This window comes from Narcine bancroftii, chromosome 2, assembly GCF_036971445.1.
Source record: "Narcine bancroftii isolate sNarBan1 chromosome 2, sNarBan1.hap1, whole genome shotgun sequence".
NCBI lineage: Eukaryota > Metazoa > Chordata > Chondrichthyes > Torpediniformes > Narcinidae > Narcine > Narcine bancroftii.
The window spans coordinates 194,608,914-194,630,207 of NC_091470.1; the positions used below are offsets into that span (position 1 = coordinate 194,608,914).

The 21,294-nt window shown below is 42.9% G+C and overlaps 1 protein-coding gene across 5 annotated transcripts in view; it reads right to left on the bottom strand.

The window, feature by feature from the left end:
- The window catches only part of LOC138754895 (vigilin-like), a 107,853-nt gene that overhangs the window by 66,214 nt on the left and 20,345 nt on the right, over positions 1 to 21,294 (bottom strand). For 4 of the 5 annotated variants that reach the window (XM_069919852.1, XM_069919856.1, XM_069919851.1 and 1 more), the window contains exons 2-4: positions 18,723 to 18,804; positions 13,392 to 13,504; positions 6,586 to 6,734 (exon numbers count right to left, since the gene is read on the bottom strand). In XM_069919852.1, the coding sequence (XP_069775953.1) occupies positions 6,586 to 6,734; positions 13,392 to 13,467 (225 nt within the window). In that variant the 5' untranslated portion in view covers positions 13,468 to 13,504; positions 18,723 to 18,804. Of the gene's footprint in view, positions 1 to 6,585; positions 6,735 to 13,391; positions 13,505 to 18,722; positions 18,805 to 20,881; positions 21,252 to 21,294 lie in introns of those variants that run through there. The other variant, XM_069919853.1, reaches the window with a different exon arrangement.

Sequence of the window (21,294 nt, forward strand, 5' to 3'; positions counted from 1 at the left end):
ATAGTGGGCCTTAAGGAAGATGAAGAAGGCAAGAATATGAGAGAATTTATAAAAGAATGGATCCCCAGGGTCCTGGGAAGACCAGAATTACAGGAAGAAATGGAAATAGAGAGGACACATAGAACTTTAGCCCCGAAACCACAACCTATCCAGACAAAAGTTTTGAACTCCTGAAGAAGAGGAAGGAGTTCAATACAGCGAAAATGATCTTATGGAAAAAAGGATATAAATTTATGTTAAGGTACCCAGCGGTACTTAAAATAATTATTCCAGGGCAACAAAACAGACTATTCTCGGATCCAGAGGAAGCAAGGAAATTTGCAGAACAACTACAAAACAAGCAGAGAGATGAAGACATGTAATGAGAGTAAAAATGACCACGAACTATATGTATGTGTGTAAAGGGGTATATGTGTATATATATATATATATATATATATATATAGTGTGTATACATGAATGTATCTGTATTTAGAGGAAAATATATAGAGTATAGACAAGAATTAATAAGGGAGGGAAAGGGAATAGAGGGAATAAGGAGGGAATTAAAAGAGTGACCTTTGTTACATATGAAAATTGAAATCTTTTCTGGGGGGGGCTGGGTGGGGAGGAGTTACGGTCACTGCAAAATCAGCTGACGTTTGCGAGTGAATTCGCAAATCCAAATGGAGAGGGGAGATGTGGTTCACCGACAAGGGATAAAGGACAACTCAGAAGGGAGAGGGGAGATTGGGGTTAAAGAAGTTTTAAATAGGAGAATAGGGAAAATGTTTGTTGTTTTAGAAATGTTGTCTTATAAAGTGTTCAAAACAAGAAAGCAGAAATGGATAAGAAGGAAAGGTAATGATGGAGAAACGGAAAGGGAAGATAAACAAAGTATAAAATGGCTACGCTGAAATATATGACTTTAAATATTAACGGAATACATAACCAAATTAAAAGGAAGAAACTGCTAAATTTACTGAAAAAAGAAAAAATTGATAGAGCATTTGTGCAAGAAACACATTTAACTGAATTGGAGCACAAGAAATTAAAAGAGAGATTGGGTAGGACATGTAACAGCAGCGTCATATAATTCAAAAGCAAGAGGAGTAGCTATATTAATTAGTAAAAATGTGCCAATTAAAATAGAAGAGGAAATAATAGATCCAGCAGGGAGATATGTAATGATAAAATGTCAGATATATTCGGAGTTTTGGAATCTACTCAATGTATATTCACCTAACGAAGAAGATCAAAAGTTTATGCAAGATATTTTTTTGAAGATAGCAGATATGCAAGGGAACATATTAATAGGAGGGGATTTCAACCTGAATTTGGATTCAAATATAGACAAAACTGGGAAAAAAATTAACAGAAAGAACAAAGTAACCAAATTTATAATTAAATCGATGCAAGAAATGCAACTTTTGGATATATGGAGGAAACAACACCCAAAGGAAAAGGAATATTCATATTACTCGGCTAGACATAAAACATACTCAAGAATAGACCTATTTTTGTTATCAGCTCGTATGCAAGATAGAGTAAGAAAAACAGAATATAAAGCTAGAATATTATCGGACCATTCACCCTTAATATTGACAATAAAGTTAGAGGACATCCCTCCAAGAATGTATAGATGGAGATTAAACTCCATGTTACCTAAAAGGCAGGATTTTAGAGAATTCATTGAAAGACAAATTAAAATGTATTTTGAAATAAACACGGAATCAGTGAAAGATAAGTTTATACTATGTGATGCAATAAAAGCGTTCATTAGAGGGCAAATAATAAGTTATGTAACCAAGATGAAGAAGGACTATAATCAGGAAACAGAGCAGTTGGAAAGGGAAATAGTAAATATAGAAAAAGAATTAGCAATGAAGGAAGATACACTAAAAGAAGAGAATTGGCAGATAAAAAAATAAAATATGAAACACTACAAACATATAAGGTGGAGAAGAATATAATGAAGACAAAACAGAAATATTATGAACTGGGGAAAAAACGCACAAAATTCTAGCATGGCAGCTTAAGATAGAACAAGCTAAGAAAATGGTATTGGCAGCAAGGAAAAAAGACAAACATATCACATATAATCCAAAGGAGATCGAGGAAACCTTTAGAGAATTCTATGAACAATTATACCAAACTGAAAACGAAGGGAAAGAAGGGAAAACAGATGAATTTCTAACTAAAATTGAACGACCAAAACTACAAATAGAGGAACAAAATAAATTAACAGAACCATTTGGAATAGTAGAAATACAAGAGATAATAAAAAAATTACCAAATAATAAAACACCAGGAGAGGATGGATTCCCAATAGAATTCTATAAAACATTTAAAGATTTATTAATTCCTCCCCTCCTGGAAGTAATCAACCAGATTGATAAAACACAAAGCTTACCAGATTCATGTAAAACAGCAATAATTACAGTAATACTAAAGCAAGGGAAAGATCCACTCGCACCAGCGTCATATAGACCAATATCTTTACTCAACACAGATTATAAGATAATAGCTAAACTATTAGCAAACAGATTAGCAGAGTATGTACCGAAAATGGTCAATCTAGACCAAACTGGATTTATTAAAAAAAGACGCACAACAGACAATATTTGTAAATTTATTAACTTAATTCATGCAGTAGAAGGGAGTAAAGCGCCAACAGTAGCAGTTGCTTTAGACGCAGAGAAGGCCTTTGACAGAGTAGAATGGAATTATTTATTCAAAGTATTGCAAAAATTCAGTTTACCAGAGAAGTATATTAATTGGATTAAAGCATTATATAAGGGACCATTGGCGAAAGTGACAGTAAATGGATATGTATCAAAGCAATTTAACTTAAGCAGGTCAACACGGCAGGGATGCCCACTATCACCTTTATTGTTCGCGTTAGCTATAGAACCACTAGCAGAATTGATAAGAACAGAAAATAATATAAAAGGGATAAAAATAAAAGACAAGGAATATAAAATCAGTTTATTTGCGGATGATGTTATAGTATACTTAACAGAACCAGAACTATCAATAAAAGAATTATATAAGAAATTGAAGGAATATGGAGAAGTGTCGGGTTACAAGATTAACGCAAATAAAAGTGAAGCAATGCCTATGAATAATGCGGATTTCTCAAAATTTAAGAAGGAATCACCATTCAGATGGAAAATGCAAGCAATAAGATACCTAGGTATACAAATAAATAAAAATCTCGGCCAACTATATAAACTCAATTATTATCCACTTATGAAAAAATTACAAGACGATTTAGAGCATTGGAAAGATTTACCACTAACACTAATAGGAAGGATAAACTGTATTAAAATGAACATTTTTCCAAGGATATTATACCTATTTCAGGCATTGCCAATACACTTGACAGAGAAATTCTTCAAGGAGTTAATAATAAGGAAATTTTTATGGAAAGGGGGGAAACCAAGGATAGCACTAGATAAATTAACAGAATGGTATAAACAAGGAGGCTTACAACTGCCAAACTTTAAAAATTATTATAGAGCCGCACAATTAAGATACCTATCAGATTTTTATCAAACAAGGGAAAAGCCAGATTGGACTAGATTAGAATTAGATAAAATAGGGGAAAAGATACCTGAACACATATTATATAAATGGGATGAAAAATTGGTGCAACATAGAAGTTCTCCAGTATTACATCATCTACTCAATATTTGGAAGAAGTTTCATGTAGAAAGAAATAAAACAAATTATCAATTACCAAAACTAACATTGACGCAAAATAAGTTACTCCCTTTTACAATAGATAACCTTTCCTTTAGAGAATGGGAGAAAAAAGGGATCAAAAGAATAGAAATTGTTTTTCAGGAAATAGATTATTATCCTTTGAACAAATGAAAGATAAATACAATATAACTCAAGATACAGTGCTGGCATATTACCAATTGAGATCCTACTTGAAGGACAAATTAGGAAGCAGTCTGAGTTTACCAGAGGGAAGTAACTTTGAATATGTGATTACAGACACAATGATAATCAAAAGATTTATAACAAATATGTATATTAAACTGCAAGAAAAGGAGAATGAAGAAACAAATGGTAAAACTAAACAAAAATGGGAACAAGATTTAAATATAAAGATAAAAAAGGAAACATGGGAGAAGTTATGTTCTGGAACGATGAGAAATACAATAAATACGAGGTTACGTATGATACAATATAACTGGATACACAGGCTATACATTACACCTCAAAAGTTAAATAAATGGGACCCAACAATATCTGATAGATGTTTTCGATGTAAAAAAGAAATGGGAACAACAATTCATGCAATCTGGACATGTGAGAAAGTAGAAAAATTTTGGGAAGATCTAAACCAAATATTAAATAAAATTACAGAAAACAATATACCAAAGAATCCAGAGATCTTCCTCCTAAGTAACATAAAAAACAAAGAATTTGGAATTGATTTGGATGATGCACAAAAAAGATTTGTTAAGATAGCTCTAGCCGTGGCAAAAAAATGTATTATGTCAACCTGGAAATCGGAAGATAATTTGAAAATACAACAATGGTATTTAGAAATGAATAAATGTATTCCATTAGAAAAAATAACATATAGTTTAAGAAATAATATTGAAATATTCGAACAAATATGGGAGCCTTACATGAAACACAATAGCGAAAACCTACCGGGGACATACATTACCTAAATTAACAAAAGGAGAAGGAAATGAAAAGAATGGACTCAGTGGAATTTCTTGTTTATTTTTATTGAATGACAACATTGTTTGATTGGTTTAATGTATCCTAGATTTTGTACTTTAAATGGACGGGAGGGGGGAGGTAGGGAGGGTGGGATGGGAGGAGGGAGGGGGAGGGATAAAATGGCACTGTATATATTTGAAAAGGAAAAAGTATGTATCATGGTTAATGTGGTTTATGGTGTGAAAAATAAAAAAATTAATAAAAAATAAAATTATATTTAACTCCACAGAAATTGAAAAAATTTCAACTTAGTGTGGTAAAGAAATGGGTACTTTTTTATCTATTCGATTTGGACTTGCCCTAAGGTTAAAAGTTTTTGGCTACAAATTAAATTGTTTTTAGAACAGGAATTAAAAGTAAATTTACCTTTTGATCCATTATTATTTTTATTAGGAGATATTAAGTCAATTACTTTAGGATTGAGACTGATTATGTATCAAATTGAATTTTTACATTTGGCTTTGGCCACTGCATGGAAATCTGATTTGGTTTTAAATACGAAAAGATGTCATAATGAAATGAAAGCTTGTATTCCTCTAGAAAAGATAACATATAATTTGAGAGATAAATCTTTTTTCTTTATTAAAAGTTTGGAGCACATATTTGAAAATTATTGGTGTTAAAATTTGATCTCTCGGTCCACTTCGGTGGGAACCACCTCCTCCATAGCTAAAAAGTTTGAATATGACTGTACTTGTTAATCTCCTTTTCTTTCTTTTGTAGGTGGGCAAGGGAGGAGGGAGGGTATTAGTGGGGTGGTTGGGGAGGTTTGGGGGTTTTATTATATATATATGGTTGAGGAGGTTTGGGTTTTTAATATATATGTATTAATCACATTCTGTTTATATCAAGATACTGTAATTAATGTTATGTGAGAGCAGCAGCAATCACCACACCACACCACCATTCTTGCTGCTGCACTGCCAATTTTTTTTGCACGATCAATATGTAGAAATTCTGGCTGGCCCAGAATGAAAAAAAAGAATCTCAGGGTTAATATGTGATGTCAAGTATGTACTCTGACAATAAATCAAAATTTTGAACTGACACTTAAAAGTCAAAGGCATCAATTGAGGGAGGTCTGGTCATCTCCGTGTGCAGAGCAGAGACAAAGCTGGGGATAGTAGGAAAAATCTTACCTATGCCTACCTGTGGCCTCTTGGCTGTGGCTCTGTATTCCTCCCCCTGCCCCTTCTTCCCTCCTCTTTACTCACCCCCCCCCCCCTTTAATTCAGAGGCATGCTTGCATTTTACTTCTCTGGTTTCTGCTAACCTGCTTTCATTCCCCTTCCCTTCTCTGTCTTCTTTCCCTCAGCTCCGGACCATCCCTCCTCCCCCTGCTTGCTGCTGAGCCCTTCCTCCCTTCTGCCGTTGGGCCATGCTCCTCCCCCCACTCCTCGCCCCTTACCTTTTTATTCGGACGCCTGCCGACATTTTTCCATAGCTTGAGGAAGGGCTCAAATTCGAAACGTTGGTTCTGTATCTTTATCTTTGCTCTCTAAAAGACACTGTTTGGCCTGCTGAGTTTCTCCAGCCTTGTGTTTTCACTTTTGTGTTTTTACCTTGGGGGGGAGGGAGGGGTCAGGCCCAAAACATCGGTAATATATCCTTATCTCCTATGGACGCTGAAAGACCGGCTGAGTTCCTCCAACATTCTGCATTTACTACAATCACAGCGTCTGCAGACTTTAGTGTTTCACAAATTGTCCGTACTGTTTTAGACTTCACAGAAGGGTCGTCACAATGCAGTGCATAAAAGTGCTGGAGAAACTCAGCAGGTCACGGAGGTAAAAGGCAATTGAGAGCATTTTGCCATTTCTTGCGCATCAAAAAGGCTTTCCCAAATCTGCCACATACCTGGGTGATAACTGAGGATTTGATTGGTCGGATCTTGCTCCATGCTCCGACTGGTTCACCGGTCTTGTCCCCCGGCACTCCCTTCTCAGGGAGGGGAGGGAAAGCTTCAAGGTATGTCGGGATATAAGCCTCATCCTCTGGTACTCCACCTGCAAACATATAGGTGACAACAAGAGACAGGTGTGAGTAGCATTGGCAGGCGCTGCATGGCAAGTGCGTGGTGACTGTTCCGTTTAACATGTTTCCCTCCTCTCTCCGCCATGCGAGTACGAGGAAATAAAGCTGCTTACCTTACTCTCCACACGTGGTTTCAATAGTTTGGTCTCTTCTCACAAAGGCCTGACTTTGGTCAGGTATAGGATGGAAGGAGTGGGTAAGAGGACTCCTACTGACACCCCGCTCCTTCCCTGCCCTGGGTGGCTTCGCTGTACCGAGCTTTCTCTGTGCAGGAAGCATTTAGCCATGTTCTCACTGTTTTTCCTACCCTCCGAAGATAAAGTGGGTCATTTGGGATCACAGCACCAGCGACCCAAGTTCCGAAACCCATGTCGTCTCTGAGGAATTCGTACATTCTCCCCCTGTCTGCATTGGTTTTCCCCGGGGGCTCCAGTCTCCTCCTACTCTCCAAAATTTTAAATTAAATGTAAATTTTTATTATTTAAATTTAGAGCATGGTATCAGGCCCTTTTGGCCCATGAATCCATGCCACCCAATTACTCCCAAATGACCTACAACCCCGGTACGTTCTGGAACGGTGGGAGGAGATCCCCCCCCCCACCGACACAGGGAGAACGTACGAACTCCTTACAGACAGTACTGGATTTAAACTCGGGTCGCTGGCGCTGTAACAGGGTCGATCCCAAAAGACCCACTTTATCTTCAGAAGGAAGGAGAAATTGTGCCACCCCACTTGCGAGGTTGAAGGTTAATTTGGGTGTAAACTGGGCGGTGCGGGCTTAAATGGCCGGAATCTGCTTCCAACATTCTGTAAATAAGTAAATAAATAAAATAAAATCCTTCTGAATCGCGTTTCGAGAGCACAACACCACATAAAGGTGCTACCACCCTGCACGAATGGCACTACCAGTCTGAAGTCAAGTTAAAAAGGGGAATTTGGAGGCCCATTCAACTGCTCTGCAGTCCACCCAGACTTTGACCTCCTCTGATCCCATGTACTTTACAGTGTTAAGAGCAGTCAGGAACAGGACTCAGTAGCTGACTCCCATTGAAATATCACCACACACAAGAATTGTGAAGACAAGGTGTTACAAAGCATCAGCTGGGATTGACAAGGTGGTTCTGCTTGCCTGCTGTTCTGCCCAAGATTGAAGAGGGCTGCTGAAAGAGGTAAATGTCGCCCACGCAAACCTCCCTATCCCTCGTGCACGCCTCCTGAAATCTGGTGAAGGCAGCAGCATATGGAAGGAGCCATCCTATCCCAGACACACACTCTTTTCATTCCTCCCATTGGGGAGAAGGCTCAAGAGAATGAAAGAAACAGAAGCGGGAGCTGGCCATCTGGTCCGTCGAGCCCTGCTCCGTCTACCATTCAATGAGACCATGGCTGATCTGATGAGAGGCTCATCTCAACCTACCTGCCTGTTGCCAGTAAGAAACAGGAGCGGGAGTCAACCATCTGGCCCGTCGAGCCCTGCTCCGTCCGCCATTCAACGAGACCACGGCTGATCTGATGAGAGGCTCATCTCAACCTACCTGCCTGTTTCCCATGTCCCTCAATTCGCCTACTATGTAAAAAATCTATTCAACCTTGTCTTAAATATATTTACTGAGGTCACCGCTTCAATCGGCAACGAATTCCACAGATTCACCACCCTCTGGGAAAAGCAGTTCCTCCTCATCTCCAACCTAAATTGAATACCCTGGATCTTAACATTATGTCCCCTAGTTCTGGTCTCCCCCACCTATGGGAACAACTTATCTACCTCTATCTTACCTATGCCTTTCATAATTTTATCTTTCTGTAAGATCCCCTCTCATTCTTCTAAATTCCAGCAAGTACAGTCCCAAACGACTCAATCTCTCCTCATAGGCCAACCCCCTCATCTCTGGAATCAACCTGGTGAACCCCCTCTACACCACCTCCAAAGCCAGTCCATCCTTCCTCAAGTAAGGAGACCAGAACTGCACACAGTTCTCCAGATGGGGCCTCACTGGGATCGTGTACAGTTGCAGCAGAACCTTCCTGCTCCTAAATTCAACCACTCCAGAATGCCAATGTTGCATTTGCCTTCTTGATAACCTGCTGAACCTGCAAACCAACCTTTGGCGTTTCATGCACCAGCCCAGGCTGCAATTACTTTCCATTTAAATAATGTTCTGATCTTCCACTTTTCCTTCCAAAGTGGATAACCTCGCATTTTTGCCGACATTGTACACCATCTGCCAGACTCATGCCCACTCACTTAACCTGTCTATATCTCCCTGCAGACTCTCCACATCCTCTGCACAATTTGCTTTTCCACTCAATTTAGTGTCACCAGCAAAGTTAAGATACACTACATGATGGTTTCTTCCCTGGATTCATCAATCTCCTGATTATAGACCACTACAGAGATCTCATGCTGACCGTGTTACGCACTGACAGATTTTCTCGTTGTAACTCTGTGCTTTGCAACTGCGCTCTTACCCTTCTACTTTATACTGTTGTGTGCACGTTAAAGCTGACTTACTAGACTGCTTGTACCAGGTATATAGTGACAATAAATCTTGAACAGGAGGTTAATCCCACTCCTGAAAGAAGAAAATAAAAACTAACATAACATAATAATTTCAGCACGGAAACAGGCCATTAGGCCCTTCTAGTCCACATCGAACCAAACACTCCTCTCTAGTCCCACCTACCTGCACAATGACCATAACCCTCCACCTTCTTCTCATCCATATACCTGTCCAGCTTTTTCTTAAATAATAAAATTGACTCTGCCGCCACTATTTCTCCCGGAAGCTCATTCCACACCGCTACCACTCTCTGAGTAAAGAAGTTCCCCCTCATGTTACCTCTAAACCTCTGCCCCTTAACTCTTAACTCACGTCCTCTTGTTTCAATCTCTCCTACTCTTAACGGAAATAGTCTATCCACATCCATTCTGTCTATCCCTTTCATAATCTTAAATACCTCTATCAAATCCCTTCTCAACCTTCTACGCTCCAAAGAATAAAGACCTAATCTGCCCAATCTCTCCCTGTACTCTAGGTACTTAAACCCAGGTAACATTCTGGTAAATCTTCTCTGCACTCTCTCCACTCTGTTTATCTTTCTTTGGCTTGGCTTCGCGGACGAAGATTTAAGGAGGGGGTAAATGTCCACGTCAGCTGCAGGCTCGTTTGTGGCTGACAAGTCCGATGCGGGACAGGCAGACACGGTTGCAGCGGTTGCAGGGGAAAATTGGTTGGTTGGGGTTGGGTGTTGGGCTTTTCCTCCTTTGCCTTTTGTCAGTGAGGTGGGCTCTGCGGTCTTCTTCAAAGGAGGTTGCTGCCCGCCAAACTGTGAGGCGCCAAGATGCACGGTTTGAGGCGATATCAGCCCACTGGCGGTGGTCAATGTGGCAGGCACCAAGAGATTTCTTTAGGCAGTCCTTGTACCTTTTCTTTGGTGCACCTCTGTCACGGTGGCCAGTGGAGAGCTCGCCATATAACACGATCTTGGGAAGGCGATGGTCCTCCACTCTGGAGACGTGACCCACACAGCGCAGCTGGATCTTCAGCAGCGTGGACTCGATGCTGTCGACCTCTGCCATCTCGAGTACTTCGACGTTAGGGATGAAAGCGCTCCAATGAATGTTGAGGATGGAGCGGAGACAACGCTGGTGGAAGCGTTCTAGGAGCCGTAGGTGATGCCGGTAGAGGACCCATGATTCGGAGCCGAACAGGAGTGTGTGTATGACAACGGCTTTGTATACGCTTATCTTTGTGAGGTTTTTCAGTTGGTTGTTTTTCCAGACTCTTTTGTGTAGTCTTCCAAAGGCGCTATTTGCCTTGGCGAGTCTGTTGTCTATCTCATTGTCGATCCTTGCATCTGATGAAATGGTGCAGCCGAGATAGGTAAACTGGTTGACCGTTTTGAGTTTTGTGTGCCCGATGGAGATATCCTTCCTATAATTAGGCGACCAGAACTGCACACAGAACTCTAAATTAGGCCGCACCAACGCCTTATACAATCTCAACATCACTTCCCAACTCCTATATTCCATGCAATGATTGATAAAGGCCAGCATACTAAAAGCCTTCTTCACCACCCTATTCACATGAGTTTCTACCTTCAGGGAACGATGTACCGTTACTCCTAAATCCTTCTGCTCTTCTGATTTCATTAATGCTCTCCCATTTACTACGTATGTCCTGTTCTGATTCTTCTTACCAAAATGAAGCACCTCACACTTAGCATTAAATTCCATCTGCCATTTTTCAGCCCACTTTTCTAAGCAGCCCAAATCCCTCTGCAATCCTTGAAAACCTTCTTCATTATCCACTATTCCACCTATCTTAGTATCGTCTGCATATTTACTAATCCAATTTACCACCCCATCATCTAGATCATTAATGTATATAATGAACAACAATGGGCCCAATACAGATCCCTGAGGCACACCACTGGTCACCGGCCTCCAACCTGACAGACAATTTTCCACTACCACTCTCTGGCCTCTCCCTTTTAGCCAATGTTCAATCCATTTGACTATCTCAAAATTTATACCTAAAGACTGCACCTTCCTAACTAACCTTCCATGTGGTACCTTATTGAAGTCCATATAGACAACATCCACTGCGCTACCCTCATCCACATTCCTAGTCACCTCTTCAAAAAATTCAATCAGATTGGTCAAACAGGACCTTCCGCCCACAAATCCGTGTTGAGTGCTCCTGATCAGACCCTGTCTATCCAGATATTTATAAGTACTATCTCTAAGAACTTTCTCCATTAATTTACCTACCACAGACTTCAAACTTACAGGACGATAATTGCCAGGCTTCCTCCTTGAACCCTTTTTAAATAACGGAACCACATGCGCAATACGCCAATCCTCCGGCACTATCCCCATCTCTAATGACATTTGGAAAATTACCGTCAGAGCCTCTGCTATTTCCTCCTTTACTTCTCTCAATGTCCTGGGGAAGATCCCGTCTGGTCCCGGAGACTTATCCACTTTTATATTCTAGATCGACATGTTAGTTCAGTTCTGCCTGAGGTGCTGTCTACTGGATTAAACCATTAAAAGCAGGACTCCTTACGTCCTCTCAGGAGATCCCAGGATATTCTTTCCCATTATATTGAAACAGTCTGCTGTGAAAGAAGCATCATCTTGCTGCATTTAGTTTAAAAAGTCTGCAGATGCTGGGGTCGAGTGCAATACACAAAAGTGCTGGAGAAACTCAGCAGGCCACGCGTCATCCATAGGAAGTAAAAGGGTGGCCAACATTTTGGGCCTGGGCCAGGAACCTTTACTTCTTCTGGAGGCTGCATGACCTGCAGATTTTCTCAAGCACATTTGTGCATTGCCTCTTGTGGGACTTGCTATGTAGAAATTAACAGCTGCACTTCTATACAGGTACAGTACCCTATATCCAATAACCCAACATGACGTCATGTGGAAAAAATTAATTCACACCTGACCTCACCTTGGGCATACAAACCCCCCCCCCACCTCAATTTCAGAAGGGAATATGAAGAGTTTTTTTTTTAGTATTTACCGACAGCTGGCCACCCTCTGCAGGGCAGAGGGGCGGTGGGATCAGTGTGGGGACTGGATGGTTGAGCAGGACAGAGGAATTCGTGTGGCGATTGGTGATGGGCTGTCCAGGGGGATAAGCGGGACAGTGGGATCAGTCTGGGGACTGGCAGTGGGCCGCCAGGAGAGGGCAGGGCAGTGGGAGCGCGATAGTGGGGCGGTGGGATCAGTGTGGGGACTGGTGGTGGGCTGTTCTGGGGGTTAAGCAGGATGGAGGGATCAGTGTAGGGACCAGCATTGGGCTGCCAGGAGAGTCTCTTATCACCCCGCCACCATTGTACCAAAATCAAAAAAAAAATCTGAAGCACTTCTGGTCCCAGGCATTTTGGATACAGGGTACTGTACCTGTACTACAAGAGACCGTATTATTGTGTATCTGACGGCGTATACAATGACCTGGAATTTCCACCCATAATGTTGATTTTGAGCAATGACCTCCTCCCAAATCTGACACTTACCGCTGAACCAGTGGATGCAGTTAAAAGCAAATCACAATATTTTAATAACAAATTACCATGTAAAGGCTTTAATTTTATTTGCAGTTTAAAATAAACTGCCGTCGAGGCCATTTTAAGCCCGCGCAGAGCCGACAGCCGTCACACTGGGTAGATGGGCCCCGTGGAGGAGCAGCGCTGATAACAGGACATGAGCAAGGTTGCATCGGAGCCGGTGGGAAGATGTCAGCGATGTTGAGACTTCACCGCCAAGGTTTGGTTCAGGACGCCCCTGATATCAAGGTGAGATTTTTAAATTGCGCAGGTTGTCCCATACGTCCAGCGCATGGCTTCAAAGCACTTTTGGACCAGGCAACTACTAATGCATTGTGGTTCGGACACTCCCCTCGAGAAGAGGCTTCCAACAGCGTAAAAGAAGCTTCAAAAATTCATGCATCTTTTAAAAATAAACTTTTGAGTTTATGTCATTAAGAGTCTTTCATCAATGCAGATTTTCATGCTCACTGAGAGCTTTGGAATGATCATCAAGAGATGTCACCCCACGCATCAACACTTTTCCTGGGTCTTTCTAAAGAGTCCCAGCAATCTGGACGGCCACACTGACCTCTGGTCTCCTGGTCTCCCAATCCGCTGCGATGCTCAGCAAAGCTCTCTGGTGTAAGCACAGCCACCGAGCTCATGGTTCCAAACCCAGATTTGACAGATTCCGATATTCCACTGAAATAGCAATGAAAGAAAATGTCATCAGCACTGGCGCCACAGTAGCTCATCAATGGAAACTAAACCAGCAACATGTACCATAGTAAAACCCTGGGATGACCAGGAAGTTGCTCGTGGACATCAGGAGGACCAGGAATGACCACCCTGCATTACACATCAATTACTCTGTAGTGGAAAGCACCATGTTCCTTGGAGTTCTCTTAACCAGCGACCCATCATGAACACTCAACATCTCCTCACTTGTCAGGAAGGCGCAACAGCGACTGCACTTCCTGAGAAGACTGACGAGCGCAAGGCTACCGGCCACCATCATGTCAACCTTCTACAGGAGCTCTATCAAGATGCCGGCTGCATCACAGTGGGGTACAGTTGCTGCAGTGAAATGGATTGAAATTCAATCCACACAATATGAGTGGCAGAGAGGATCACTGGAGTCTCCCACCCCCTCATAAACGTGATCTACCTGAAGAGAGCACGCAAAATAATTGAGGGCCCCTTCCACCCCACACACAGCATCTTTTAGCTACTCGCATCAGGGAAGAGAAGCAGGAGTATCAGGGCCACCACCAGCAGGCTGAGGAACAGCTTCTTCCCATGGGCAGCGAGAATGCTGATCGATCAAAGGAACTGCTCACACTCACCCTCCGAGACTCTCATATTCATGAAACAATATTTATTTGTATATATGAATACTTGTCCTGTGTATGTATTGTTTGTCTGTTATGTTTTATTTCATATAAACACAGTCGCTGCGTTTCAGGAAACTATTCCCAAATTCCCTGAACGCAGTCTGTATAAAAAAGATCGGAAATGAGCGACTCGTTCCAAGATTTTACCTGTGGCACCCCTATGCATTATTGCTGACTGCCTGCAGTCTAAACTGAACTGCAGGAGGCCCACAACAATGGGCTAGTGAACAGGATGCTGTACGCCGCACATAGGATCTACATCAGGGTCAGCATCGACCCTCAGGTCGTTCCAGTGCATTTTTAAACGGCCACTCCTGAAGAAAGGTGTGACAACTGCCAAGGGAAAAAATCCATCAGTCATACGTAAAAAACATAAATAGGAGTGTTAGGTCTGGTTGTGTGTCTGCATGTTTCGCACCGAGGACCGGAGAACAGTGTTTTGTTGGGTTGCAATTGTACAATCGGATGACAATAAACTTGAAGGATGCACATGGCTTTCAAATATAACAAAGTATTAGATGGAATCTATTCCAAAACGAATACTTAGCCTAATTTATGTTTTTTTTAAAAATAGAGATACAGCACTTTAACAGGCCCTTCCAGCCCACGTCACTCAAATCTGAATCTAACCTAGTAACCCTGTATGTCTTCGGAATGTGGGAGGAAACTAGAGCATCCGGGGAAAACCCACAGACACGGCGAAATCATACAAACTCCAGATTGGAACCCCGGTTGCTGGCGCTGCAACAGCATTGCTTTAACCTTTGTACTGAGGTTTGTGCTCCATTCGTACCTCCTTCCATTCCTTGCACCCACATCTGCTTAACTAGTTTCTTGAAGCATGCATTTTCACCACCCTCTCTTCAGCTTTGGCCCGTGGGAGAAAGTTTCACATCCTCCCCACTCTTGACATAAACCACTTCTCTGTTCCACATTGATTATGTAGTGAAAACATAACTACTGGAGAAACTCAGCAGGTTAGAGTGTACTTTATATAGCAAAGATAAAGATACATAGTCTTTCCTCTGCTACACCCTCCCCACCATTTTGTTCAGGCACCTGCCTACATTTTGCTCATACCTTGATGAAGGGCTCAAGCCCAAGACGTTGGTTATGTATTTTTATCTCTGCTAGAAGTAAAACCTGAAAATAGACACCGTGGTTGAAGTAAAAATTCAACGCTGGAGAAACTCAGCAGTGCAAGTAATGTCCTTTATGTAGCAAAGATAAAAATACACAACCGACATTTCAGGCTTGAGGTATGAGCAAAATGTCAGCAGGCATCCGAACAAAGAGAAAGGCGTGGGGAAAGAGGCGTGGTCGCAAAGGCAGGAGGTAATAGGTGGAGAAGGGAGGAACAGCAGAGATCAAGGGGAGGTGAATAGAGGAGAAGTAGAAAGGGGAAGGGGGAGTAGGTTAGCAGAAAGTGAAAAAGTCGATGTTAAAGCCATCTGGCTGGTGTGCCCAGATGGAAAATCAGGTGCTGTTCCTCCAATTCGTGGGTGCGACTTAACTTTGACCTGCTGAGTTTCTCCAGCATTGTGTTTGTATTTTGGCCTCTTTATATTGCAAGAACATCAGCCATGTTTATGGATGGGATGCAATTTGGATACCAACCCTTTAGATTGATCAACCATGGGCACTGGGAAGGCCAGGCAAAAATGCATAACCCCATCAGCACCAAGCTCCTTGAATTGGAATAAAATACATCTCCTCCCTCACCTCCATTTGGGTCCCCAAAAAGTCCTTCCAAGTGAAGCAACACTACACTTGTGAACCTGCATCCGGTGCTCCCATTGTGCCCTTCTCTACATCGGAGAGACTGGATGCAGACTGGATGATTGCTTCGCTGAGCACCTTTGCTCTGTCCACATCAACAACGGGGATCTCCTAGTGGCCAACCATTTCAATTCTGTGTCCAACTCCCAAGCATGTCCATGGCCTCATGTACTGTCCCACCAAGACCACCCGTAATTTGGAGAAGCAATACCTAAATTTCAGTCCGGCTGCTCTCCAACCAGATGGCATTAACATCTGTTTCTGCTATCCCACTCCCTCCCTTCCCCGTCCCTCTGTCCCCTTTGCTCTGGCTTTTCACCCCTTCCCTCTCCATTCACAGAGCCATCTCCCCGTCCCCGTCTGCTGGTGTGCCCTCCCTCCCTTATCCACCTATTACCTCCTTCCTGTGGGGCCATGCTTATCATCCCCCCCATCATTTTGTTTGGGCGCCTGCCTACATTTTACACATGCCTTGATGAAGCGCTCAAGCCCGAAACATTGGTTATGGATCGTTATCTTTGCTGAGTAAGGGAAGGGATGCGGGCGGCCATAAACCCTTAAGTTCACTGGTTTCCAAGTACAGCCTGATCCCAGCGGTGGTTAAGCCTTCATTAGCTGGCAGCCATCTTGTCAGCTTTCAAGCTCAGCCTCAGCTCAGTCTCCATACTGAGGTCGTGAGCTCAAAGCTGACTCCAGAACTGGAAGCACAAAACAAGCAGGCCAGTGCATTGCTGCGTGTTGTATTTCGGAGGTGTTTTCGTTAATCCTGCTAATATAAGTAAATGCAAAAAAAATTAAAATACACGGGACATTTGGAAGAAAGACCAAGGGATTCACTGTAGTATCCTGAACCCATATTTTTCCTCACCACATTATAGGTTCTAGAAGCTGGTTTTAAATTTAAATTTAGACATACAGCACGGTAATAGGCCCTTCTAGCCCACAAGCCTGTGCCGTCCAAATACACCAATCAACCTACAACTCCCATACCTTTTAGAGGCCTTAGATGAAACCCATGCAGACACGGAGAAAACGCACAAGCTCCTTACAGAGAGTGTCAGATTCGGACCTGGGTCACTGGCGCTCTAATAGCGTTGTACTAACCGTTCCACTGTGCATTGAAAGAGTGAAGCACAATTGCTTTTTATATTACAACATTACACTGCTGGGGGTGCTGATGAAGGCTGGTTCAATAGGGACTTTTAAAACAGACATATGGATGCAAAAAAAGGGGGGAAGATTTAGAGAGTTAAGTATGTTGGTACAATATTGTAGGCTGAATTCTTCTACGCTAACTTCAACAGATGCAGTGCTCAATGAGGGAATACTGGCCACCATCGCTCTCTATTGAGAGTGTCCTGGTCGGCTACATCACAATGGGGTATGGTTGCTGCAGAGAAATGGATCGGAGGACACTCCACAGGACCATAAGAGTGGCAGAGAGGATCACTGGAGATCCCCCCCCCCACCCCCCAACACGACGTGATCTCCCGGGATTGTCGTCTGAAGAGGGGGCGCAAAACCCCTTCCACCCAGCATCTTTCAGCTGCTCCCGTCAGGGGAAGGGATACAAGAGGATCAGAGCCAGCACCACCAGGCTGAGGAACAGCTTCTTCCCACAGGCAGTGAGAATGCTGAACGACCAAAGGAACTGCTCAGATTCACCCTCCAAGGCTCTACTTTTTATTCAACAATATTTATTTTTACATTTGTATATACACATTGTATCAGCATCTTTCATCACTGTGTGTTATATCTGTATGTATGCATGTTTTTGCACCGAGGACCAGTTTCATTGGGTTGCAGTTCGACAATCTTTCCAATATTTTATACTTAGCATATCTTATTAGTAAATGGCAGGATTCCTGGCATTGCCTGGGAAATAAAACAGTTGTTGTTGGCTCCAGAAGATGCCATTTGAAATGCCGAGTCGGAGGCTCTGATCATCTTTAGGGAGCGTTTGGACTCTGCTGTGGTGACTGCCAGCAGCATTTTCAATGGCTGAAAAGGCTCGGCCAGTAGAGACATGGTAAGTTTTCCATTGGAACAACATCTCGATGGCATTTCACCTTTCCACTGCTTTGCTCAACAATATTGGTGTCCCTCTGACGTGGAGCCAATTACAACTGCATGAATGAAAGAATACTCAACGTCAACTGAGTAGTTAAACACAGCATTTAGCAGGTTGGTGCTGCCCTTCGGCTGGTGGCTTTTGGAGTCGATGTTTCCTCCTCAGCAGGCTCTTGTCTGCTCATGGAATGCCTGGCGGCATCAGCACTGAGGCGGGCTTGGCGTTGTTCCTCAGCTTCCTGCTGCCTGCTCCTTGTTCATCTGGAGGCCTGAGCACTGAGGCGAACCTGGCCACTTGTTATTTATTCTGAACGTACATTGATGCACAACCCTGTAACTAATTGAGGTGTCCCTGGGGTAAGTTCAAAATGTTAATTTTGAATTTCATATGACCTTAAAGATTAAATTCAATGTGGTCATGACATTCAGCATCAAATGTTACCCCTTCTGAACCTCCTTAGATATTTCTAGAGTGCTCCATATTGATTTGCTTGGAGAAACAACAAACGTACATCCACAAATATATATAGATTATACTTACACAATCGGGTGATAATAAACTTGAACGTGAATGGAGAGTGGGAGAGTAAGCAACACTTTCCTTCTGTCATGGGCATCTTCCCCATTGCATTTGTTCTACCGCGCTCTATCTATCCACAGCAGCAAGTTAAACCCACCTGCAAAATGGTCTAAAGCCAGGTAAGTCCGTCCAGAGCAAGGCTACCGGTGTCGCTTCAGTGTGACTCTATGCCTTTGATCCTGCAAGGGGAAGAGGGAAAACAAAAGTCTTTAGTACCTCAACTCGTTCTCGCTAATAACACGGCTGTGTGGATATATTAAACATTCGTGCAGCAGTGGGGTCAGTTATCAGACAGGCTCAGCTTGCATTTACATTGCCGTCTAAGGTAGTAAGCAAATGTGCTGTATCTTCATGAAAGACAGCGTAAAAAATCATTAAATCGCCCATCTAGGTTTTACAAATGCAGGTGAAGGTTCTAAAGAGTTTATTTATATCAAAATCAGAATTTATTGTCATGAACATGTCACAAAATTCATTGTTTTGCAGCAGCATCACAGTTCAAATATAAATTACATTTAAAAAAAAACAAGTTAGTGCCAAAGAAGACAAAGTGAGGAGGTGCCTGTGGTTCAATGGCAACAGTTCGTGTAGGGTCCGTAGCAGCTAGTGCAAAGCAGCGCCGCAACCCAGGCTTGAATCCGATGCTGTCTGTAAGGAGTTTGTACTCCCAGTCTGTGTGGATTTCCTCTGAGTGTTAATGGGAATTCCTCCCACCCTTCAAAACATAAGGGAGTTGCAGATCAATTGGCCATAACTGAGCAGCTTGTGGGATGGAAGGGCTTGTTACCGTGCTAGATATCTAAATTTTAATAACAACTCAAAACGGATGGGTCATTTTCTTCCATCCAGGGTGAGATTCTACTGGTGTCATTCGCAGGTGACTGACAGCAAACTGTGCCAGATTTAGTTGCTGAAGGCACCTAGTACAAAACAGAGTTCGACTGATACATCGAACACACAGCACAGGCCCTTCAGCCCTTGATGTTGAGCCAACCCACATATTACTTCTTAAAAAAGTACTAACCCTTCCCTACCCCAAAACCCTCTATTTTTCTTCCATCCATGTATCCCTTAAAGGCCCCTGTTGTTCCAGCATCCACCCCCACCTTCCCCAGCAAGACAATCAAGGCACTCAACTCTGCGTAAAAAAAACTTGCCTCTGATATCTCCCCTAAATTTCCCTCCCTTCACTTTGTACAGACATTGTCTGGTGTTTGCTGATCCTGCCCTGGGAAACAGGTGCTGGCCGTCCACCCTATCTATGCCCCTCAGAATCTTGTTGACCTCTATAAACTTTCCTCTCATCCTTCTACGCTCCAAAGAGAAAAGTCCCAACTCTGCTAACCTTGCCTCATAAGACTTGTTTCCCAATCCAACCAAGGACCTGGTGAATCTCCTCTGCCCCCTCTCTGTAGCTTCCACATCCTTTCTGTAATGAGGTGACCAGAACTAAACACAATATTCTAAGTGTGGATTTGTAGAGTTGCAACGTGACCTCTCTACTCCTGAATTCAATCCCCCTATTAATGAAGCCCAGTATCTCAAAGGCCTTCTTAACTACCCTATCAACCTGTGCAGCGACCTTGAGGGATGTATGTTCCCCAAAATCCCTCTGTTCATCCACACAAAAGGTTCCATTCAGCTTCTCCATAGGCATTCACTTCAAGAGGAATAGAATACAAGAGCAGGGATGGGATGTTGAAGCTTTACACTTGGAGCATTTTGGGCTTCTCATTTATAATCTCCATGAGATCCCTCATCCTCCTGCACTCCAAGGAATAAAGATTCAAGATTCTTTAATTGTCATGTAATAAACAGATATAATACTACACTAAATTGTATCTAGTCTGCCGTAAGGCAAAGATTCACCATCAGCAGAAATTACCCAGTGCCCTTTCCAATCAGAGAAAGAGAAGCAGCAGAGAGTCCGTGGATTTGCCTCTAGTGCTCCCACAGACTCCGCAGCCACACAGACATCAGTCCGAATCATTGGTCACCGAGCTCCATATCTGAACCTCTAACATGATCAGGAAGCTTTCAGCCCCCGAGGCCCTTCAGGAACCCTCCTGGTTCCAATACTTGGCTCTCCTTCAGCCAGTCTCCAGGAGGAAGACCTGTACTGCTCAACCTCTCCCTGAAGCTCAGGCGCCCCACCCCACCCACCCCCCCACCGTGTCCTGGCAGCATCCTCGTAAACCTTCTTGGCACCCTCTCCTCCGCCAGGGGTCCTTCTTCCATCTCCGCCGAGCAACATACCTTCTACGGAGTAGGTCAATGGAGTTCTTTATGTGATTAGCCAACTTCCTCTTAAATACATCAGTGCTGGTCACCTGGTGAAACCAAGCCTCTCATGGAGGGTCCTTGTCGATATCATTGCCGTTTCAAGTTTTGCATCTTGGGCGGCATGGGCTCGTTACTGTGTTACCGTGCACGTTACCGTGCTGTAATTCAAAATTTAATTCACTTTGACGTGACTTAGACTTAAGGCTGTGAATTGGGTCTTAAACGCACAAGCTCCCCCTCTCGCTCCTGCTTAGAACTCAGCTAATGCTGAGTTGGTTCTTCCTACTAAAGATCGGAACAGAGAGATGAAAGAAGCTCCTTTCCAGCCTGTGCTAAGGCCGGAGCAGCCATTGAAACTAATGAGGATGGAGCTCACTTCAGCTTCA